This window comes from Oryctolagus cuniculus, chromosome 11 (assembly GCF_964237555.1).
Source record: "Oryctolagus cuniculus chromosome 11, mOryCun1.1, whole genome shotgun sequence".
NCBI lineage: Eukaryota > Metazoa > Chordata > Mammalia > Lagomorpha > Leporidae > Oryctolagus > Oryctolagus cuniculus.
Genome location: NC_091442.1, coordinates 92,260,192 through 92,285,592, shown reverse-complemented (window position 1 = coordinate 92,285,592; position 25,401 = coordinate 92,260,192). Strand labels below are relative to the sequence as shown.

At 35.6% G+C, this 25,401-nt stretch overlaps 1 protein-coding gene across 1 annotated transcript in view; it reads left to right on the top strand.

Moving 5' to 3' along the window:
• Positions 1-25,401, top strand: part of ATP2B1 (ATPase plasma membrane Ca2+ transporting 1) — a gene marked incomplete at its 5' end in the record, with an annotated part of 114,965 nt that overhangs the window by 83,192 nt on the left and 6,372 nt on the right. Inside the window, 12 exon segments of the mRNA NM_001101719.1 lie at positions 77-291; positions 2,445-2,687; positions 4,289-4,530; positions 7,454-7,691; positions 12,670-12,849; positions 13,538-13,625; positions 13,991-14,097; positions 18,412-18,603; positions 18,830-19,043; positions 19,497-19,708; positions 21,839-21,946; positions 23,605-23,787. Coding sequence (NP_001095189.1) covers positions 77-291; positions 2,445-2,687; positions 4,289-4,530; positions 7,454-7,691; positions 12,670-12,849; positions 13,538-13,625; positions 13,991-14,097; positions 18,412-18,603; positions 18,830-19,043; positions 19,497-19,708; positions 21,839-21,946; positions 23,605-23,787 — 2,222 coding nt within the window.

Here is a 25,401-nt window from a genome sequence, read left to right as displayed (position 1 = left end):
GAGTTGGGACCAACATGTAACTGGCAGTGGTTACTGTCTGGAATGTTTAATTTGTTTCTTTCTTTAATTTTGAAAGGTCTATTGATGTCTGCCATCACAGTTATCATTCTTGTATTATATTTTGTAATTGATACCTTCTGGGTTCAGAAGAGACCATGGCTTGCTGAATGCACACCAATTTACATTCAATATTTTGTGAAGTTCTTCATTATTGGAGTTACAGTTCTAGTGGTTGCAGTGCCAGAAGGTCTTCCACTTGCAGTCACTATCTCACTGGCTTATTCAGTCAAGGTAAGTGGATAACAGTAGTAGATGTGTTCTATATTCCACTCATGTAGAAAAATGTGTATCCTTTTCTGGTCCTGAAAGTGGAGAATTTCCATAAATGTACACTGTTTTCTTTCGAAATTTCATTGATAGTTCCATGCACCTCTCCCTTTGAATGTCTCAGTATATAAAGACGTGTGTTCCCTGGAGGGCAGCCATGACATCATGCTGAACACAACTCTGCTAGGCAGAGCTCTAGCCTGATTTTATTAAGTGGCAGTCATAAAGGCACGTCTCTTTCTCCTTTCCATCTGTAAAGTAAAGGTGATGATATTAGACATTTAGCTTTAGTATAAGAGTTTCCCTCAAATCTGAACTCCCAAGGCCTTCCTGTTTTCTATTTAGCCATCCCCACAGTTGACCCACAACCTGATTGTCACACTTTGTAGGCAGACTCTATTTCCAAAATATGTAATTCAAATAATGTTATTTCCTCACAAAAAATCCTTCACTGTCTTCTCATCATCCCTAGAATAAAGTCCAAACACCTTACCATGGCCTCCAACATGCTGCCCAGTCTGGCCCTTGCTTATATGCCTCTCACTTCTCACCTTTTGCCCTGTTATCCTCAGGCCTGGCCTTGCCAACCCTCCTGCTGGTTTTCAAAAATCCCAGCTGTGTTCTCACTTAAGTACTCATTTGTTTCTTCTTTAAATAACCCACTCTCTTACTTTATTCACGTCCCTTCAAATGTCATGTTCTCTGGCCACTGAACTTAAACTGGCTCAGTCTTTATTTTCCAAGTAGAATGCTAACAAATGTGCTTTGATGACTTCTGTAAACCTAAAGTAATAATCTGTTTGAAGGTTATTCACTTGTTTATTAATTTTATAACTTATATGGAAAAGGTTTATTGGAGCTTTTAAAGGTTTCGCTTGGACGGTGTTTACCTTTCTTTCAAAATGGTTTTTCAGGTAAAAAAGTGTACACTTAATGGAAGACTGCTGCTCTAGCAAATGTTCAAATGTTAATTAGCAGTTCTCCTTAGGCAATATTGCTGATTGTGAGCAATATAAAGTAATTATTCATAGTTTCTGCTCTCTCCTTTTATCTTCAGTATTCCAAAATGTTTTACAATGGACCTGTCATGATAAGCATGTTTTTTGCTTACTGCTGCAGTTTATTTTCTTTTCAGACATTTTATACTTTTTCCCAGAAATAAAGCGATAAATGTAATGTATCAAATGATGAATTACAGTATGAGCAGCTATTTCTCCTTTTTGGATGTTTTAAAAAAATTAGAACTAATTGGGGTAAATAAAATTGATCAGTTGTTTTACTAATCCTACCACTTCTTCTTCTTCTTCTTCTTTTTTTTTTTTTTTTTTTTTTTTAAGATTTATTTTATTTATTTGAAAGACAGTTACAGAGAGAGGTAGAGACAGAGAGGTCTTCCATAAGACCTCACATAATCTGAAAGATATAGGCAGGATTGATTTGAGTTCCTTAAATGAAAAATGAATAAGAGCATGTTAATTACTTTAAGCATTTTATTCAATGCTCATTTACCCATTATGATCTCAGTTACTGTTCTCTTCACTGAGGTGCAGTTTCTTGGATCCTCTGTGAGTGTTTCACAAAATTAAACACATTTTATTTACTACAGAACTTCATTCTTTTAATCTTTAATACACACATTACTAGTAATTTGTGGTGTTACATATCTCTCAAGTTGATTTCTTCAAGGAATCTTGTATATTCGTTACAGAAAACATCTTGTAACAAACCTTTGTAGTTTTTAACTCATTTTACATGTATATTGAGAATTGTATTTTATCTTAAATGCCCTTTGGAACTACTTAAAACAACTCCAGTAATTTTTTTTAAGAAATTATCTTTTCAGTTGCTCTAAATGTGAGACCTAAATGTAAGACACTTTTAAATCCTTTGGGTGAAAATACCAAGCCTACCAGCTTATGAGTAGATAAAAATGTTTCATTCTGATTTTAATGTATTGAATTATCAGTTTAAAAAATCAAGCAGCCGAATGCCCTTAAGCTCTTTACTGATAAGCTTAGAAATTCAGTTCAATGTAAAGCAGTTTATAATCATTTTTCTGTAATAAGGTGGTTGAATTTATATGTAGCTTAACTAGATTTTGTTTGTTGTCACTGTAGAAAATGATGAAAGATAATAATTTGGTAAGGCATCTGGATGCTTGTGAAACCATGGGAAATGCTACAGCTATTTGTTCAGATAAAACAGGAACATTGACAATGAACAGAATGACAGTTGTTCAAGCTTACATAAATGAGAAACATTATAAAAAGGTTCCTGAACCAGAAGCTATTCCACCAAATATTTTGTCATACCTTGTAACAGGAATTTCTGTGAATTGTGCTTATACATCAAAAATACTGGTAAGATTTCTTTAATAATTAACTTATATACATAACAAGTAGTATTTACATATATAATTTTAGATCATGTGTGATTGTTAAAGCCTACCATTAAATTGAATTGTGTTCCTATTTTAAAGGCATTTTTCTGTATAATGTATATTCATTTCTTTTGATATGATTTTACTGTGAGTAATGACTTGATCAGCATTAGAATTATTTATTTTTCTCTTGTGTTTTGAATTTCTTAAGTTTAGAAATTCTCAAGTTTTATAATTAGAACATGTCATAATCTAAAATTCTAATTAAGCTTATTTTGTGAAAGACCCAGCTTTTTCATTTTTTTTCTTTTTTGAAATTTTATACTTCTAAATGTTCTCTCTTTTTTTAAGATTTTATTTATTTGAAAGGCAGAGTTAGAGAGAAAGAGAACTTCCATCTGGTGGCTCATTCCCCAAATGACTGCAGCAGCCGGATCTGGGCAAATCCAAAGCCAGGAGGCTGGAGCTTCTTAAAATCTCTCACACGGCTGCAGGGGTCCAAGGACATTGGCCATCTTCTACTGTTTTCCCAGGCCATAGCAGGGAGCTGGATTGGAAGTGGAACAGTCAGGACTCATACCAGTGCCTATATGGGATGCCGGCACTGCAGCCAACAGCTTTACCTGTTACACCACAGCGACGGCTCCAAGACCCAATCTTGGACTGTAGACAGTCAGTTCGTAACTTTGTTGGGAAAAATACAAAGCCAGATTTAAGCTTACAATATTTTAAATATGTTTACTTCTTCAGTTCATTTATGATTAATGCAATAAAAAATTCTGGACTTACATCATCTTACATTAAAACATTTTCTTGGCAAGGTTTAAAAATCTTAATTATAGCAGCATGCATGAAATCTTTGACTTGATAACTAGTGACTTACGAATTAAAATGAACAAAAATAATAGTAAGTAGTTAGTGCAAATATATATGAATTAGATGATTCGACTGGAAAGTTATGGGATCTTGGTTCTAGATCTGACTTTGCTTTTTATTAGCTGAAAATCTGAGCTTTACTTTATTTAGTTGTTCAGTAAATATGGTCACTTCTGACCTAAACAGATCTTTGTGATGATTATATAAAGTAGTATTTGTGAAGGGACTGTCAAGGAAGTAAAGCTTTTCAATATATTTAAAACAATAAAATTGGTAGATTTAATTTTGAATTACTAATACAAAAATATTTAGTAAAAACAGGAAAAGAAAAGGGAAATTAGTTAAAATTTTAAGTCTCTCAGTATATCAGGAAACAACGGTAAATTCTGTATGTTTTATATCATTTAATTCTTGGGTCATACATGCTACTGTTTTGCAGATGCTGAAGCAAGGACCACAGCAGTTGGGTAACTTGACAGATGTTCATGTAACTAATATCTGGCAGGGCTGACATTGGAATCCATGTCATTCTCACCTCAAGCTCCTTTCTACCTGAATTTTCTTTGTCCTCCTTTGAAATGTTGATATTAGTAAATGTTTCCTATATAATTTTGTTTTATTGTGTCGCATTCTGTTTTACATTACAAGTTAACTTTTTCCTTACATAACAAGATGATTCTAGATTCTAAACTTTTTCTCTTACAGCCACCAGAAAAAGAGGGTGGATTACCGCGTCATGTTGGTAATAAAACTGAATGTGCCTTGTTGGGACTTCTTTTGGATTTAAAACGAGATTATCAGGATGTTAGAAATGAAATACCAGAAGAAGCACTGTACAAAGTCTACACCTTCAATTCTGTTAGGAAGTCCATGAGTACCGTCCTGAAAAATTCAGATGGAAGTTTTCGAATATTCAGCAAGGGAGCATCTGAGATAATTCTGAAAAAGTAAGAGTAAACTGCTTCTATGAATAAATTGCTGACTATAGTTGCTTTATGGAATACCTTCCTTGTTGTTGATGTTGTTTTCTTTTTGTGAACATCAGATATTTGATCGGACCTCAGCTTTTTTGCATAATTTGTGGTATTCAGATTTCTGCCCGTAGTATTCTGCCATTTTCACACTTGAGTTTTTCTTATTTCTTAGTATTTTGCTATAGGGAAAATAAGTCCGTTACATTCAATCTGGTAAATTTAATGAAGTAAGCTTTGTCATTTTTTTTCTAGACATATTTACTTCATTGTTACATAGGATCGTGAAAAATAAAAGCCTTCTGTGAAGAAAAATTGAGATTCTGTGAAGAAAAATTGAGATTCATATCATCAACAATGCAGTGTAATTAGTAGACCCTGAATGTGATCATTTTAGAATAGCAAAGCATTAAAGTTAGATCTTAAAAATTCATCTTTTATATGACAGTTTATCATATTTATGCAGTTGCATTATGATATTTAAATATCTCCTGTCATTTTGAATAATATTTTTACTGTCCTTTTACAGATTATAGCTTTAGTTTTGACATTAAATATTTACGTATAATTTCCCTAGTATTTCTCTGTCATTACAGGTGTTAAATTATTTTGGTTTCTTTAATTCCACTTAAGAAGTAGAAAAAAGTAGTTTTACAAAAATCCTAAAGTAGCTTTAGAAAAATTAATGGTAATTTTAGAAATTGGAACTCATTTGAAATTTTAATGTTTAAAATATTTCTACTTTTTTATGTATGTTTAGAGTATAATTCGTTGTTATCTTAATGGACACTTGATTGCTTGAATGCAGTGTTACAGGTTTAAGATACAAGTACATAAATGAAAAGACAGCATATGATAAACAGGTGCAGAATTTTAAGGAGAGATTGCACTATGGGAATGTGGCATTTAAGACAGTTTTTACTGTAAGGTGAGAACCTTAAGGTGAAGGAAGACACAACAGAAGAAGGGAAATGGGACATGCAGGTTCTATTGGGATTATTCAGTTGTTGAGTGTCCATCAACTCAATAGCGATGGGCTTTTGTGGCACATGGGCCATATAGAGCTTTCTTCACTTCCTACGTCACTTGGTTATTTGGTTAGAAATGTTTCAACCCTCGCTTGCTGGGTAGTAGATACATGGTATAGGAAAGATTCAAAATCACAGCCAGTCAAACTTCACCCCTGCAACTACCAAGCTCTGGAATCTGGGGCAGAATTTCTCCATAGATTCCATTTTCTTTCACTGGGAAATAGGTGGTAGCCACTAACTCTGAGAGGGAAATAAAATAATGTATGTAAAGTGTCTAGTATAGATACTGATACATAGTAGTATAAAGTATATACATATATGTATGTATTATACTTTACCCTAATATAATATTCATATTCTATAATGAATATTAAAAAATATAAACTGCTAAGCAGTTAGAGCTTACATTGGCCAGATGGTGCAGCTGGAATGATTTTTATCATCAGGTAGTGCAGCCATACATACGATGACAGAAGATAATTCTTGCATCAGGGAATAAAGTAAGTTGGGGAAAGAAGGGATGAATTAGAGACAATTTCATTAAAAAGCTATTGCTATTACAACAGTTTATCTTGAAGTGAGTACCAAAAGAAGATAATAGCAAGGAGAATAAAAAGGAGCAGACACATTGAGTAGACTAATTATGTAGGACTTAAGAGCTCATAATATATAGGTGATAAGTGAAATTTCTTATGATTATCAACATAATTCAAATACAGGGGTTGCCAATAGATAGGCAGTAAGGAGGCCACTAGCAGACTTTGATGCAATAAAGTTAAGGTATGGGCTCAGCATTTAGATGGAATTTCTCAGCAGTGATGGAAAAACACTCAAAACAGATTTGGATACGGGCGTCATCTCCATTAAAGCAGGAGGTTGGCCGGCGCCGCAGCTTACTAGGCTAATCCTCTGCCTTGCGGCGCCGGCACACCGGGTTCTAGTCCCGGTCGGGGCGCCGGATTCTGTCCCGGTTGCCCCTCTTCCAGGCCAGCTCTCTGCTGTGGCCAGGGAGTGCAGTGGAGGATGGCCCAAGTGCTTGGGCCCTGCACCCCATAGGAGACCAGGAGAAGTACCTGGCTCCTGCCTTCAGATCAGCGAAGTGCGCCGACCACAATGTACCGGCCGCAGCAGCCATTGGAGGGTGAACCAACGGCAAAGGAAGACCTTTCTCTCTGTCTCTCTCTCTCTCACTGTCCACTCTGCCTGTCAAAAAAATAAAAATTAAAAATAAAAATTAAAAAAAAAAAGGCAGGAGGTAATATCACCTGGAGATAGAAGTATAGAGAGTTATTGTGAAAAACAAACTTTATGTAGGGAACTGTACAGCATGACTTTTATTTACTACATAATTTTTTAAAGTTTGTTTTTTAGTTTCTCTGTAAATAGTGCTATTTTGGCATTATCTCTCTTTGATAGAAAGCTTTTTTAACAGTAAGGTTTTTTTGTTTTTCGTTTTGTTTTGTTTTTTTGTTTTTGTTTTCATGGTTAAAACAGTAAGTGATGAAATAACCTCTCAGGTAAGGAATTGATGAAGGTTGATTTTTTTGTGTTAATTAAAATCAATGTCTAATTCTGTACCAAAATGGCCAGGTGATAGTTTATTCTCATTTGACACTAGGGATTCTTTGTGTAAGTTTTAAACATTGTATTTCCAAAATGGGAGGTTTAGAGAGTGTCTCTAGAGTAATTGGAGTGGGAGAGAACTATAACTCACAGGTCAAAACTGCAGAGTGAAAAGTGAATATGCGTAATTCTTGAAATTTCCAGATTATCAGATCCCATGATTTCTAGCCCTTCCAGTTCACTTAATTGGCATTAACCATTATTTTTGTTATTTATTGATGTTTGGATTCAACATTTCCTTTTAGGTGTTTCAAAATCTTGAGTGCTAATGGTGAGGCAAAAGTATTCAGACCAAGGGACCGTGATGATATTGTAAAAACTGTGATTGAACCGATGGCATCAGAAGGCTTGAGAACCATATGTCTTGCATTCAGAGATTTTCCAGCAGGAGAACCAGAACCAGAGTGGGATAATGAAAATGATATTGTCACCGGCCTTACATGCATTGCTGTTGTGGGGATTGAAGATCCTGTGAGACCTGAGGTGGTGAAACATTCTGTGTTCTGCATGTGCAGAATCTCTTCATATAGAGGACCTAGGCATTAACTGTAACCAGTTTTCTAGTAAAATTCTTGGTGTTTGTGATTCTTTTGTTGCATATGGTACCTTTTTGTGGGTTGTAATTAGCCTCTTTTTGAGATTTTTTTGTGTTTCAAGCACTAAAACCCACATAGAACAATGCCCTGAATTTGTTATGTTTTTCAATTTATATTTATCTTAAATTAAATCATACATGATAGGAATTGAATTGTTTTCATAGTCCTGAGTGCACTACTGTCCAACAGAGCTTTCTGTGATGATAGAAAGGTTCTATTTATTGTTTAGTATAGTAGCCACCAGCTATGCAAGGCCACAGTGTTCTTGATATGGCAAGTGAAATGCAAGACTGATCTGTTTTATGTAAACATCTGGCTAGTGGCTACCACATTACTTTACTTTTTGTCCTTTTAAGATTTTTCTTGGTTTGTTTGCTATGAACTTACTCATTTATTAAGGTTTTTTGAACAGTCTCTGTGTTCTAAATAGTATCCTAAGTACCAGGGATATTAATAGCTTTGAAAATCTGGTCCCTAGCCTTGAGGAAGTCATTGATTTGGGTGGATATGGGCAAACACCTAGGATGTTAGTGCATTGCTGGATAAGTATATGAAACATGGTATTATGAACAGAGAACACAAACTTTCAACCTAAAGTAATAACATTTTTCTTGTTGAATTCTCACTGTTTGCCAGATATTATACCAAGTGAGAAGAGATGAGGTTTGGCCTTGCAAAGTTTAAAGCCTACAAATTTTATTTTAAAATTCGGGTTGGGAAAGTTATATGATTTATGTTTTAAAGTACTATTTTAGGTACTCTGTAAAAAAAAAATGGATTAGAGAGATTAATGCATAGAAGAGGGAAACCAGTAATATTACTGCAGTAATCAGTTGCTGGCAGGAAATGTTCACAGTTTGCACAACACTTGTGTCAGGGAACATGGAAAGAAAGGTGCAATTTTAAAGTAAATGGAGATGGACCCCTAGAAATAAATGTGTTTAGTTTAAGTATACTGGTTTTATTTTTGTTTTAAAGATTGATTTATTTACTTGAAAGTCAGAGTTACAGAGGGAGATCTTGCAGCCATTGGGGTAGGGACCCAATGGATGGAAGATTTAAGTATAGTTTAAGCATACTGGTTTTATTTTTGTTTTAAAGATTGATTTATTTATTTGAAAGTCAGAGTTACAGAGGGAGATCTTCCATCCATTGGGTCCCTCCCCCAATGGCTGCAACAGCTAGATCCTCGTCTCCCATGTGGGTTCCTGGGACCCAAGCACTTGGGCCATCTTCTGCTGCTTTCCCAGGCACATTAGCCCGCAGCTGTATCAGAAGTGGAGCACCAAGGACATGAATTGGCACCCATATGGGATACTGGCCTTGTAAGTAGAGGCTTAACCTGCTACACTACAATGGCAGCCCCAAAGTCACTAACTGTTTTTACATTATTGTAGTGTCTGAGCTATCCAAATGAGTGCCAGGTGGGCCTTACGTCTCATGTTCTCAAAGTGACTAAAAGGCCTGGAGGAAGTGTGAGGTAGCAGCACAGTTAAGTCTGAAAAAGGAAGTAAAATTAGTCTCTCACTTGGATATTTGATGGGTGTTGGGGGGTATTGTCAGTGTATGAAGACAATCAGAAGGAACAGCTTGTCAAGAGATCAGGATAAATTCGGGTTTTGGGTGTTGGAGTTTCAGATGCTTATGAAATAACAGCCAGATGTTAGCCAATCTTTGGTGATAGGAAAACCATTCAAGGTTTTATGCATTGATTTATATGTTGCCTAAAATCTAATCTGGATGTCTACAACCTATGTTTTCTGGAAAACATTATGTTTTTGGCATTGAGGTTAATTGAGAGTTTTACCTCTTTAAAAAATTTGACTTTTTTTTTAATATCACAAAATGAGATGAGTACCTTTATACTAAAATGTATATAATGTACTACATATAAATGCATATACTATACTAAAGTGTATATGAAAATACCCTAAGAGGTATTCCAAACGGTGCAGTTTTGAGGTAGGGAATGTTGATTAGGTAACTAGAACAAATCTAGTTTTCTTGTGTATGCATAGGTACTTGAGCAAGATACTTGGCCTTACTTCAGTTATTTGTAAAGGTGAAGGTCATTAGTTTAATTTTTTTAAAAGATTTATTTATGTATTTGAAAGGCAGAGTTACAGAGAGAGACGATCTTCTATCCTCTGAGGGTTCACTTTCCTGATGGCCATAATGGCCAGGTCTGGGAAGCATTTGAAGCATCTTTCTCCACTTTCCCAGGTAGTTAGTAGGAAGCTTAATTGCAAGTGGAACAGCCCATACGGGATGCTGGCATCACAGGTGGCAGGTTAACCCACTGGCCCCAGTTAGTGATTTTTTTGAATAAATTAATTAATTTGAAAAGCACAGTAAGAGAGAGAGAGAGAGGCAGAAGCAGAGAGAGAGATGTTCCGTTCTTTGTTTCACTCCCCAAATGGCTCCAACGGCCAGAGCTCAGCCAGGCCAGAGCTTGGAGCTTCATCCCGGTCTCTCATGTGGGTACAGGAGGCCAAACACTTGGGCCATTCTCCACTGCTTTCCCAGGCACATTAGCAGGGAATTGGATCGCAAGTGGAACAGCAAAGACTTGAACCATTGCCTATATGGGAAACAAGCAGTGCCATCCCCAGCTAGTGAATTTTAAGTTCAAATAAGTGGGCAGTAAATATTAGTTTGGCTTTGTTAAACATTGTTTGCAACATAGTTTTAACCCCAGATCAGTTTCCCCCTCCTACTCATTGTTTCCTTATCCAAATAATCAGTATCAGGAGATGCATTACATTTATGGCCCAGACTAATGTTTTCAAATTTAACTGTAGATGTTTTTTCAGAATTTGAACTTGCTCAGTCATTGCTAGGACCTAGCACATTTAAGGAATGTCAGTTGAATGAATACATGTGATGGTCCCCTCAGAGTTGACTAGATAGAAGCTAATCTTAAAATTTACAGATATGTGTTTACTTAACACGCAGTATCCATGGTACCATGTCTGGAACATATCTCCCTTGAAAAATGTCCCTTGAGCTGGTGTAGTGAGTTGGGCTGCTGCCTGCGACACCAACATCCCATATGGGTGCTGGGTTGAAGGCTTGACTGATGCACTTAGAGGCCAGCTCCCTGCTTGTGCTCTGGGGAAAGCAGCAGAAGTTAGCACAAGGACTTGGGCCCCTGCAGCCACATGGGATTCCTGGATGAAGCTCATGGCATTAGCCTGGCCCAGCCCTAACCGTTGTGACCATTGAGTAGTGAACCAGCAAATGGGAGATATTCTCTCTCTCTCTCTCTCTCACCCCAATGTCTTGTCTCTGTAACTCTGCCTTTCAAATAAATAATTTTTTTTTAAAAAAAGAAAAATGTCCCCTTGGTGACTCTTTCCTAAGATACTTAATTCAGTACTTTAATAGTCCTTTTGTAACACTGAACTCCCATTATATGCGGGGAACCTGTTTGTTTAATGAAAGGAAGTATACTAGACATTGATGTTTCAATAATGAGGTAAGATTCTTACCTTGAAAAAGCTCATTGGGTTGCTCAGGACTCAGGTGAACCAATAGTGGTAATACCTCTCTGTACTATAGGTATAATGTATAGTTTTTCAAGGGAGGTAGGGCAAGAAAGCTCCAGAGAACTTCAATTTAAACTGGATTTACAATAGAAGTTACAAAAAGTTTGCAGGCTACCTTGAGACTCCAGTCAGGTTATCCTTAGCCGTGTGTATGTGTGTGACCCTGAGACTGTACACAAATCTGGTTTTCTGCTTTCTCTTGAAGTCATAGGTCTGTTAACAGTGAGCTCTCATTCCACCATGACAAAAATAGACTAGAGCTGAATATCTTTCATAGACATTTATCCTGGATTTGTCATTTTCTGTATGCTTTCTTCATTCTATGCTTCCTGCCATGGCCCTTTAGGCATTTGAATTCACAACTTCTGCTACAGTAAGATCAGTATGGATTTTCTGATTATAGAGAAGAGCAGGAAAAAGGAAAGGATCTTCTAAGCAAAGGAAACTGAGGTAGCAGAAGTACAGAGATATATTTAGACTATTCACTGTCATCAATGTGTGTAGCAGAAAAAATTTAGCCTGAATTGTGATATGTTATACCGAGAATTTTATCATATATTTTAAGAAAGTATATTGATAGTTAATAAAAACATCTACCATTAAGTGGGTCTGATGTTTTAAAGGAGGAAGAACATAAAAGCAAGGGTGCCAGTTAGAAAGCCCTTAAGATAGCTTGGACAACAAGCATTGACCCTTAGGGTTTATAAAGAGAAGGGAGATGGTAAGGAGGTGCAGGTGCCCCTTAGGTGTTTCCAGATAAATTTAGAGAATATGTTCTTCCTTTTAGTAATACAAATCCTCATGATCCCTCTTTGAACTAGAATTGTGAATCCAGCTCTCAGTGACTTGTCGGGGAAGGATATAGATTTTAAAAGTCAATAGCACATGGATGGTGTGGGAGTAGATGAGGTAACCCTTTGGGGGAAATAAGAGCCACCTATAGCTCTAAAGAACTAACATTTGCTATAGTGTGGTCTGGGCAATAAAACCGGAAGCCATCCAGAAAAGACTTAGCTAATGGTTCTCAGGGAGCAAAGGCTTTGAAAAGCTTTTTGTAAATAAGTAGTACAAAGAAAGTAGGATGACAACTAAAAATGAAGGCTGAACTTACTAGTAAGACTGACTGCGGACTAGGAAAGAAGAGATTATTGGCAGTTATTCAAGAAATATTGAGCATTTTCAGATGAAATTAAAATGACCATTTTTGGTGGGACTGTGAAATAATGCATATTTGTTCAGTGAGACTTCCTCCCCTTCCCCCTCTGGAAATTCTAATTTTCTTCCATCATAGGACTTTTTTTCTTCATTTTAAATCAGGTGCCAGATGCAATAAAGAAATGTCAGCGGGCTGGAATTACTGTGCGGATGGTCACTGGTGATAATATTAATACTGCTCGGGCTATTGCTACAAAATGTGGTATTTTACATCCAGGGGAAGATTTCCTATGCCTAGAAGGTAAAGATTTTAACAGAAGAATACGAAATGAAAAAGGAGAGGTAAGGAATTTGTAAGAAGAAAAAAGAAACGTATGTTTTTAGCTAATAGGATTTTAGTGTAATAGTCATTTTATTTAACAAATATATTTTGACTATGCACTAAGCTCATATAGGCACTGTACATGAATAAATGTCATCTATTCCTTAAGAAGCAAAAAACTAGCATTCTAGGAGATAACAAAGGACACGTAAGTGATAAAGAAACTAGCCCTGAAGGAGTGAGCATTTCTTTCCTGCTGTGAGTCTAGGGCTAATTTCAGAAGAATAATTAATATTTTGAAGGGGTAATTGTAGATGAGTTTTGAAAGGTAGATATGTAGAGAGAATATTTTAAGGATTCTCAACTCTGAACTTTGTTAGGCTAAGTTAAAGAAGTTCTATTTTTAGAGGAAATGGAGGGATTTCTAAAAACTGGTCTTACATGTAATATGGTTCTCAAGTGTGTGTGTGTATCAGAATCACCTGAGGAGCTTGTTACAATACTCATTTGCTGAGTCCCGCCCCCATGGTATTTGATAGGCTAGTCCTGGGTTCGTGCCCAACAGTTTGCTTTTCCAGGTTCCCAGGAGTTTCTCATGAATTGGTCTGTTTACCACACTTTGAGAACCACTGATGAGTAAAGTAGATAGGTAATTTGGAATTGGGAAACTATGTTTGGGCACCTGTTAACTTTGGTAAAAATTTGTAGATTGAGCAAGAGCGGATAGACAAGATTTGGCCAAAGCTGCGAGTACTTGCAAGATCATCCCCTACTGACAAACATACACTAGTGAAAGGTGAGTAGATATTACAGTTAGTTCAAGTTCACAATTTCGTGATAATACAAGTATGTTTTGCCTCCTAGTAGATACTGAATTATTAGATTAAGTAATGGATACCATCCTTTCCAATAAAATCAAAACACACTTCCTTTTGATAGCTTAGGTAAACTGTTTTTCTTGAGTGATTAAAGAGGATATTGCTCCTAATGTAACCTTCGTTTCTGGAGTTTGTTCTTGGTCAACATATAAGCAGTTTCGATTTCTGCTTAACTGTTTATTTTTAACCTTGAGTCTATAAAACTAAGAAGAGTATTCTGTAAAGTCACCTTATTAATGAAAGAAAATGAGTTTTATGGCACAAATATTTACTTTTATTTAAGGTATAATTGACAGCACAGTCTCAGAACAGCGCCAGGTAGTAGCTGTCACTGGTGATGGTACAAATGATGGCCCAGCACTAAAGAAAGCGGATGTTGGATTTGCAATGGTAAGATCTTACTTATTTAGGTATTCAGATGTAATTTACTGGCTGGGTTGTGTATTTATTGAATAAGTTACTACTGATCTTAAACACTGTCCTTCAAGATTATTTTGAAGGATAATCAGTAAACCTATATTGTCTTATAAGTCTAATTTATGCAGTCTTATGCAGCACATGGGTTTAGAATAGTTACATATTTTTAAATTAGAATCTACCACTCAATTGCAAATGTTTTCTTAAGGAGTAACTGAATGTCATCATTTTATATAGATGTAGCTTAAATATTTTATTTTCTTTTAATCTCATTCTACTTTTGGAAAATGCCAGGTCCACATTCAAAATTCTCAAATCCAAAATTATCAAAAAACTGAAGTTTCAAAATTGAATTTGTAGTAGATTTGTTTAGCTGCGGTACTTGTTATGAACTGATGTTTGGCTCTTTGTCCCCTTAAGTGTGAATATTAACAGCCTTTAAAGAGCTATTAATGTATTTTTATGGTGTGCTAACTAGCCCCTTGGGGAAGAATTTGTGATATAAGGGATATCATTATCATTTTAAAATGGGAGAAATTTTGACTTCTGAAGCACCATCTGGCCCTAAGGACTTCAGATGAAAGCTTATGTACCCACGGCTATTTGCATAAATTATCTGCACCATGGTATTTTGCTGTTGAAATCTGGATTTAGAAGAACCACCATTGTGGCAGACTTTAAACAAAAATGAGAGAGGAAAAGAAAATCATGTGGGTAAATTTCCCTCAGCCAAAAGCAGTGAATCCAAAGATACCCTACCCCATCCCAGATTTTTTTGTTCGGCAGCTGCAACAGTATGAACTTGTAAAGATTTGTGAAAGGTAGCCAGAGAGGGATGAGGAATAATTAAAAGCTTTTCCATGGTCATTCACTGGGAACACAGGAACATTCATTGCTCCTTCTCTTGAACTTTTAGTGGGATTCTTTTGGTAAAGATTTATTTTTTTATTTGAAAGTCAGAGTTACACAGAGAGAGAAGGAGAGGCAGAGAGAGAGAGAGAGAGACAGACAGACAGACAGACAGACATGTCTTCTGTCCAGTGGTTCACTCCCCAACTGGCTGCAATGGTTGGAGCTGCACCAATCCGAAGCCAGGAGCCAGAAGCTTCTTCCAGGTCTCCTATGTGGATGCAGGGGCCCAAGGACGTGGGCCATCTTCTACTGCTTTCCTAGGCCACAGCAGAGAGCTGGATTGGAAGTGAAGCGGCTGAGACTTGAACTGGCACATAAGGGATGCTGGCTCTGCAGGTGGCGGCTTTGCCTGCTACACCACAGCGCCGGCTAGTTCGATTTTTTTTGCTCTTTTCATCTGGACAACTAACCAGGAGGGCATATATGTAGACTGCATTTTAAAATAAGCTTTCTTCCCCAAATTTGAGTTTAAGATGGATACTTTGGGTTTTAAATAAATATGGTAAATATAGCAATGCCAAAAAAAAAAAAAAAAGCTGCAGTAGGATGGCTAGGTTGTGTATTTCTAACCTCTGAAGGTTTTAGCCACAGTTATACCACTTTTAAAAATGGTAACATCAAGAAATCTAAATTTATTTCAAAAACAGGAAATACACTTAGTAGCTTTGACTTGAAATCACTATTGCTCAAGCTTGAATTTTACTTTGGTTTGTGCATTTGTCAGTTAAAACTTAAAAACAAAATTATTTATCTTAGGGATGTTTTTAGGTACCCAGGAAAAATTGCTTTTCATTAGTACTTTCTAAATATGTCAATTAGTTTTCAGGCAGAAGTGGTATTTTTGAGCTTAATTTCAATAGGAAGAGAGAAGGGCATATTCTTTTTTTTTTTTTTTTAAAAAGGTCCTCTAAAACTTTATTACTTATTACCCATAAACATATATATTATCCAACATAATGAAATGGCAATGTTGAAATGCATAAGGTTAGTAACATATTTCAGCAGTTGATCCCTAAATATGTCCTGTAATAAAATGACTCCAGAAACCAGTTCTCTGCAGGCTGAAAGTCAGAGAAGGGTGGAGAAGAGGAATTGAAAAGAAAGTAGCACGGGTGCAGAATTTCAGAAACATTGTTGTGACCTTCACAGCCCATCAGTTCTCCTTTAGAGAAGAGTTACTGTAGATGGATGGATCCATCCACATCCATCTGATCCAGCTTCCTGCTAATACGCCTGGGAGGCAGCAGGTGATGGACCAAGTTATTTGGGTTCCTACCACCCATGTGGGAGAGCTGAGTCGAGTACTGGCTTCCTAGCTTTGGCTTGGACCAACCCTGCTGGTTGTGGATGTTTGAAGGGTGAACCAGTCTCTCTTTCTCTGTCATTCTGCCTTTCAAGTAAATAGATAAAAATTTATAACAGCAAAGTAAGACCTACAGAGGACTCTAAGTAAAATGCTTACAACATGGTTCTGTAGGTTTTCCATTTAATCATTTCTCATAGAATTACTTTATATTTCAAACCTTCATGGTACATTTAAAGTTTTTTATTATATTCATTATTATAATTCATTTTTTATTATATCCATTAAGGAAAATACCATGTGTTAAAGATAGCAAGACAGGATATTCAGCAGGTGAAGGGATGCATAATATAGTAGGCATAGAGATCTCTATATAAATAGTCTTTGCAATGGGGAAGAGAGTTTGGGTTCTACCCTGACTCCAACAAGGTCCTATCAGGATTTATAAGCAAGAAGCAGGGGTGTGCGTCAGTGAGTAGAAAATTACTAAGAGGAAACAGCAAGAAAACAGGGCTCCAGGCTAAATTAACTTGATAGACCATTATGGAACGCAGACCAGGGTGATAAGCTAAGATAGGAGTTCTTAGATGTGTTAAATATAATGTGTATTATAAGTAAAATATTCAGATTAAGAGCTGGAGAACAAAAGTGTAAGTGCGGATTGTTCATTGAATAATAGAATTTTCATTTGAACTTTTTGTGTTTATCAGAACAATCTTTGCAAACCATTTTAAAAGTCAAGTCCTTCTATAAAACCTAATACTAAAACCCCCTACCACATTGTTCCACCCCATTTTTGTCTCTTCAGAGGAAACCAGCTCTGTTAGCTCATTCTTTCTCTTAGTTGTATAATTCTTTACTTCTAAATTACATTATTTTAGTGCTCTTTTGTTTTTGCTTTTTTAATATACAGCATTAGCTATTGACTTTTCATTAAAGATGACAACTTGATATTTTGGTTTTCAAAGGCACATTTGCTGCCTTCATTCCACGTACATAGTCATGCTTACTACTTGTCCCATTATCACCCAGTAGGGTGATATCATGGTTATATGATTCTGGTTACATCAATATTCAGTCCTTATTATGACTGTGAATGCTGAGCCATGTGTTCTATTGTAGTTTTCTCTCTTTACACAACTTTGTGTATTCCATGTAAATTGTCATTTTTTACTTGCTGCCTTTGTGTTACTTTTCTTTTGCTATTTTACTTTTTAAAATTTTGTAGGTACTTAGTATTAATTAATTTCCCAAATTGTGAGTGAACACACTTGGATTATCATAAAACTTCAGAAATGCCAATCATATTCCCTTCTAATTACATCCCCATCTCTCTACAAATATAACCAGTATCCTGAAGATACTGCTTTTCCCATTTTTGAACTTTTATATAAGAATTATATGTTGAGTCCATCTTCTTTTATTTAGTATTATGTTTATGAAATTCATATGTTGCATTTAGCTGCCATTCACTGTTTCTATTAATCTATCCCAGTCTTCTGTTGGGACGAATAACTTTGTTGTTAGCTTGAGTGCTTCTTCTGTGCCTTTGGTAGGCTTTCAAGAGATCCTCCTGTTTTTATTCCCACCTTCACACCCTTTCCATTGCTTCCTGGTACTACCAAGACCTGAACCTTCTGACAGTTCTGTAGGGCAACAAAGACTACTTTTCTGTTTCCCCTACCAGTCCTTAACTTAGTATGAGCTTTCTTGGGTCTACTGAGTTACTCCCAGCCTCTAAGTTTTTCTTGCAGAATCTCCTTCCCCTTTGTGAGTAGCTAGTGCTGAATATATCTTTTTCTATGACTTTTGGAAGGAACTTAGAACCTTTGTTCATTCCTCTATTTTTTTTTACCCAACATGAAGTTTATTTTCAATGTTTCATTCTTTGTTTTTGATATCTATTGCCTCAGAATATCCATGAGATCTTAAAATAACTATATTACTTTCTTGTAACATAAATTTGAGTCAGTATTTATAAAATATAATGGGAAAGATAGTGTGTATTGTGCATTATCCTTTTGAAAAATTTTTTAAGCATGTAGTCTGATTCACAGAATTTCTTTTAACAGGGTATTGCTGGAACTGATGTAGCTAAAGAAGCATCTGATATTATTCTCACAGATGACAACTTTACAAGTATTGTGAAAGCAGTTATGTGGGGACGAAATGTCTATGACAGCATCTCAAAATTCCTTCAGTTCCAGCTTACTGTTAATGTAGTAGCAGTGATTGTTGCTTTCACAGGCGCTTGTATTACTCAAGTAGGTGACAATTTGCTTATTAAAAACTTGTTTATTTTATAGCAGAAATGTGTATATACTGCCCTGTAAATGAACTTAAATAAGCTGAAGTATAATGTTTTCAGTTAATTAGTGTAAAACTGTGGTCCTGTTCTGTTCCTTAAGTTTTTAAATCCTAAAGGCTTCCTGAGAATTGCTGAGTCCCTGAATAGCTGTGAATGTCTATTAGGAAACATATCTTTTCTAGGATTCACCACTTAAGGCTGTACAGATGCTCTGGGTAAATCTCATAATGGATACGCTTGCCTCCCTGGCTCTGGCAACGGAACCGCCCACCGAATCCCTCTTGCTTCGGAAACCTTATGGTAGAAATAAGCCTCTCATCTCACGCACGATGATGAAGAATATCTTGGGTCATGCATTCTATCAACTTGTAGTAGTCTTTACACTCTTGTTTGCTGGTAAGAATTCAGTGTCTAATAAAGCTTCAGTTATATGTTGTGAGCTATTATTATCCAAGGTGTGTTAATGTTAGCAAAACTTAAAGGACCTAAGTTCTGGTCCTGATTTTCATTTATCTTAACTTTCTCCTCTTTTTCAGTGGGTGATTAGTGAAGTTTGGGAGGCAGGATGACAGATTGTGGGGAGAAAATGAAAGAGTTGATTTCTTAGACCGGCTCTGCCACTAACTTAGATATGTAATCTTGTACAAGCACCATAGTTTGGGGGAGGGTTTGTTTGCTCTTCTGTTAAGGAAGAGAATTGTAATAGATAATCTCAAGTCCCTTCTACCTTTTTTATGCTGTCATTCCAGATCAAATGGAGAGTCTGGCCAAGTTTTAATATTAAATACTTCCTTGAAATGTTGTTTCTTAGTGTGATAATTACAAAATAGTAATATTTTATTTTTTCAGGAGAAAAGTTTTTTGATATTGATAGTGGAAGAAATGCTCCTTTGCATGCTCCTCCTTCAGAACATTATACCATTGTTTTTAATACCTTTGTGCTGATGCAACTTTTCAATGAAATAAATGCCCGGAAAATTCATGGTGAAAGGAATGTGTTTGAAGGAATCTTTAATAATGCCATCTTCTGCACTATTGTTTTAGGCACTTTTGTGGTACAGGTGGGTAACTGGAAAAGGTAGTTTCAAATTTATTATATGGGAGATAGTACGTAAAAAGGTAGACTTTTGAGAATTGACTTGATAGCTGGTGGCTGTGGCGGGGAGGAGGAGGCAGCTGGTTGGCTTCTCTGTATTGCTTTGATATCCCGCAGTAGCATGCTCATCTAAGGTGCTGTTTAAAGAACATGGAAACTTTGGCTTTCTTGTTCTTAGATGCTAATGCCACATCTAAATAATTTTTTTTCTTTCAACTCTAAAAGTAAACATTATTTTTTATGAAGCTAGATCAGGATATGACAGTTAAGTAGCTGCCAAATATTGAAATTTTAAAAACTAAACATCCTTCACAATACCAAAAAAGGATAAAATGTAAATTACAAAAAATGTATATATATTGATTTTTTCATACTTTTATTTTCTTGGTTTACATACACAAGAACGTTATTGCAGTTTTATATCTCTGTTAAGTTCATACCTGGTTGTCAAATCAGTTTTTCTCTGATTGAATGTAGTATCAACAAACCAGTTAGCAATTTGTATACAAGTGTACAATCAAGGGGCCAGCATTCTGGCACAACAAGTTAAGCTATCTCTTGCAATCCTGCATCCCTTATTGGAGTGCTAGTTCAAGACTCAGCTGCAAGGATAGAATTCCTGGTAATCAGTATACAAACAATCTTGACATTAAAGTATAGTTAGATTGAAGAAATCCGGTATTCTGTTGCACAATGGGGTGACTATAAATAGCAATAATATTAAATATATAAAATAAATAATATAGATAAAATATATAAATAGCAGTATTTCAAAAAACATTAGAAACAGGATTTTTAACGTTTTTAGCACAAAGAAACGATAAATGTTTAAGGAGATAAGATAGGGACAATATATAGTGGATATATGTATCAAATCATCACTTGGTATCCCCTAAGTATATATAGTTTTCCATGTGTCAGTTTAAAAAAAATACAGTGGGATTGACAAATACATGTTACTTGAACTGGAGTAAAGCATAAACTACAGGGCTTGCGCTGTGTCACAGCAAGTTCATCCTCCATCTGATGTGCCGGCTTCCCTTATGGGCGCTAGTTCTAGTCCCAGCTAGTTCTAGTCCAATCCAGCTCTTTGCTATGACCTGGGCAAGCAGTGGAAGATGGCCCACCCAAGAGCTTGGGCCCTTGCTTCCTGCATGGGAAGCCCAAAGAAACTCCTCGCTCCTGGCTTCAGATCGACTCAACTCTAGCCAGTAGGCCATTTGGGGAGGGAGTCAGTAGACCTTTCTCTCTGTCTCTTCCTCTTTCTGTCCATAATTCTACCTCTCAAATAAGTAAACAAAAAATAGGGGAATAAACTACAAAGAATAGAATTTGTAAGTTTTTTTATAAAAAGTTTGAAAACAGTAACTAAAATTAGTTGAGTAATTACCTTTTTTTAAGGAATTAATATTTGGCAACTACTTAACTGTCATATCAAAAGAAAAGCTTGTCATACTCAGAACAGGGTGGTTATTGTTACTTAATTCTTAATATTTCAGTGTAAAGTCTTTTAGAATAAGGGAAGCATAAGCTGTATGTTATGAGTGTTATTTATGCACATCATTGGACTGCATTCCTTACAAAGGAAAGTGAATTTCTGAGATCACACCACCTGAGTTAGCCCATATTTCATAAAACTTCGCAGGTTCCTTTCTTTCCTTTCAGTGTGCATTCATAGCTGTTGGCTATGTGTAGAAAGAAAATAGTTTTGTTCACTTTTCTATAACCTATGTTCTTTTTGCAAAAATATACTATCATTTGTGAAAGGCCTAAATGTTTCAAGGAATTATACTAAATGCTAAATATGGAATGAAGTTACTTGGTATTATATTAGAAGCAATATACAGATACTCACAAGATTTTTAAAAATAATTTTTAGTAAGCATTATTGAGACATGAAGCACATCATTTAAAATTGGGGGCAGATATTTCACTATTTCTTATTTCAGTTATTTTCAGCTGTGTCTATTGTAGTTCATTGGAATGGTATTTATTCAACTTGACTTTAAGGGACATAATTTTGGGTATTTTTTAAAGTGTATGAATTTTAAGGTTTTAAAGATTTAAATAAATTTATTCTTGATTATTCCTCTAGATAATAATTGTGCAGTTTGGTGGAAAACCTTTCAGTTGTTCAGAACTTTCAGTAGAACAGTGGCTATGGTCAATATTCCTAGGAATGGGAACGTTACTCTGGGGCCAGGTAAAACATCTCAGTTTTTGTTAAAACCTAAAATGACTTTAAAAAAAATCTAGTGTGTGTTTTTTAAAATTAGTTCTTTAAATAGTTACCATTTAGATCAAGAAACAATCTGGGGATATGTATTTATAATAGGAAGCTAATGCCTGTATCTTTTATTCTGTGATGTATTTTTACATTTTCAGGATAAAATCTTTACAGCAGTATATAAAAGTAACATAATTATTTCATCATTTAGCTATGTAATTTAATCCAAGATACAAGTATAGCCAGACAAATCTTGCATTTCATTTAGTAAATGTTTGCATAAAAGTATTGGTATCTGGAATCACATTTTAAATTAATTAATCTGAATAGTTTTAATGGTGTGTACAAAACTACAGTACCTGAAAAGTGAGATATACCTCTTTGCTATAGTCAGCTTATTTGCCAATATATGTCATTTTTTAAAGGTAAGTGGTAATAATGGCATGTGCATTAGAAGCCTGTTACCATTGCTTATAAAGCTACCTGATAATATATACTAACATTTTCATAAAGGAATGTTAACATGTTATGAAATAGAACCTGTGTGAACCAGTTTATTGTCATTTTTTGTAAAGCAATCAAACCAAACCTTCCGTTTTACTTACATTTAGCTCAATCTTCTGCTTTTTCTCTCACTTTTTTCTGAATTGTGTTTCTAGGTTGCGGGTTTCTCTTCCCACTCATTTGAAGACCTCATTAATAGAGATCTTCTTTTTTTTTGTTTTTGTTTTTGTTTTTGTTTTTTTGAGATCTTCTTTCAAGTAGGATTCTACATTTGGTCCACATCCCTTTTTTGATTATCCTGCTACTTATAATGTTCCTGATAGAATACAGCCTCCAAAAAAAAGTCTGGCTTATTTCAGGAAGAGGAAATGCAACACAGCACACAGATCCAATGTTGTGTGTTGATTGTAGGAAGAACACTGGCTTTGGTGGCCAGTACACCTACTTTTAGTCACTCCATATGTCTGAGCTTATTTTGCCTCTATGAAATGAGGTGGTTGAACTAGAAGTTCTGTATCAGTTCGATATCAGACTACATGCTTGTTTTCCCCTAATAAACCCAGTTTCCTTAGGGAACAACTGCTAACACTAAAATACAATTTATTGATTTTCCTTTGCACCCTTTACATTTTCTGGGACATGTTGTTGCTATTGGGTGTCATTATCAGTCAATGTTCATTCAGTTTTAAATAGTTATTTTTTATATTTTATTTTTAAAATTACTCTCTAAAACCATTCTCAGTGTAACCTTGATAATTTAATTTGCATGTTTTTCTCATTGAATTCTTAACAGCACTAACAAAATATACACTTGTTTTGTGTTCCAGTAATGCCACTTGCCATTTTTATTTTCTTTGAAATAGAGTTCAAGTAGATACATTTATAAGAGTATCGTTGTACAATTTATTGTCTTGAGTGTTCTAATTATAATGTGAAAATATAATCAGATTAATTTCCATTTAGGAAAACTTTTTACCCTTCCAACTTGAATCTTGTAGCTCAGAGAAGAATTTTTTTTGTTGTTCTGGGAGAGAAAGATTGGTAAACATAGTTGGATGCCTTTTGTATAAAGTTGATCAGTTTAACTTCTTGATAGGATTCGTTTCTAAGTTCTTTCCCCTGTGTTGTAGCTTATTTCAACAATTCCTACTAGCCGTTTAAAATTCCTAAAAGAAGCTGGTCATGGAACACAGAAGGAAGAAATACCTGAGGAAGAATTAGCAGAGGATGTTGAAGAAATTGATCACGCTGAAAGGGAGTTGCGGCGTGGCCAGATCTTGTGGTTTAGAGGTCTGAACAGAATCCAAACACAGGTATGGGCCTGGTAGAGAGGTAGGAGAAACCATGGGAGCTTTTGAACCTGGGGAGGAGGTTTGTGTGTGCTCCTTAACTTCCTTTCTTGCCTTCCCAACCCTCAAAATTTATTGTTTTTAGAAAATAGTTCTGGTGTCTGGAATGAGTGAAACTTTTAACTGATTACGAAAGAATGTGTCTATATGCCCCTAAGCTCTTTTTTTCCTAGCTCCTCCCCCAACCCCTTCATCTCAAAATGCTACCTTTGCCTATTTATCTGCTCTATTAAAAAGTGCCTTTTTCTTTACTTTTTATATGTTGATAGATGGAATGGTCCTTTCTCTTGTTCTCTCTCTCTCTTGCTGAGCAAGCTGTCACAATCTCTGATTCCTTGCAGATGGATGTAGTGAATGCTTTCCAGAGTGGAAGTTCCATTCAGGGGGCTCTAAGGCGGCAACCCTCCATCGCCAGCCAGCATCATGATGTAACAAATATTTCTACCCCTACACATGTAGTGTTTTCCTCTTCTACTGCTTCTACTACTGTGGGGTGTGAGTGTGTGTTCCTAAGTGCATGAAATTAACATTTCCTACTTCACACACCTAACGTTTCTCATTTTCTCCTTAATGTTTGAATTCATTGTTCAGGCTTTTCATAAAGCTTTCTTTTCGTAAAGTGGATTGAGACCTCAAAGTGTTGTCTTTGTTGTTTTATTTCTTAGAGGGCTAAATAACAGGTGGAGCAATTGCAACCAAAGATTAGATATGAAATCTGTGAGCTTATCTCTGTTAATTTTTAGTTATAATTAATATGGGGAATAAAATTGTAGCTTAGAATTTCTGAAACTACTATAAATTTTTGAGTATATGCCTTTAAACATGTTAATACTGCATGGTCCCAGAAGCATGTGATTTGAAACCGAGCTAACAGAACAAGGAAATCGCATTTTTAAAGCTAAAAATAAATTTAGCATTTTAACTCTTTATCTTGTCCGGTTTGGAAAGCAAGTTGGTAACTTCAGGTACGCAGTACGGGTAGCCATTTTAACCCAAACTTTATTGACTTTATTTTCCTTCCTTTGGTTGGTTGGTTTGTTTTTGGTTTTGGTTGCTTGATTTCAGTGTAGGGATACTTTATTTACTATATTTCTCAGTCTAATTTTCCAGGTTTTATATCACAGAGTCTGTTTTAAGACACACTCTTCTCCCTGGCAAAGCTACATATGAAACCTCTTGAGTTACTGGGCTCATGTGGCTAGGGAACTAGTTTAAACTTCGGAGGTAAATACTTAAGAGAGTGGCAAAGCCACGTCTGTGATTATTGCTTTATCAAGTTTTGAGATGTTTACTGTAAATATATTTCTGTTACTTTAAATTTCATTCAACCTTGCTGATAGAGAATTGTCTTGGATAGGACAAGACCTCAGCCAGTACACAGAATTAAGAGTGTTAACGTGTTCAATGAAAGGTTTAATTTTCTTGCTATCATTTCTGACCTAATATAGGCTTAGAAATATCTGTGAATATTCAGTTTCTTTGACTCAGAATCTTTGCTTTGCTAAATAAAAGAAACAGTAACCCAGCTCAACTTTGTCAAACACTAAACTGGAAATATCTCTGAAGAGAACATCTTTT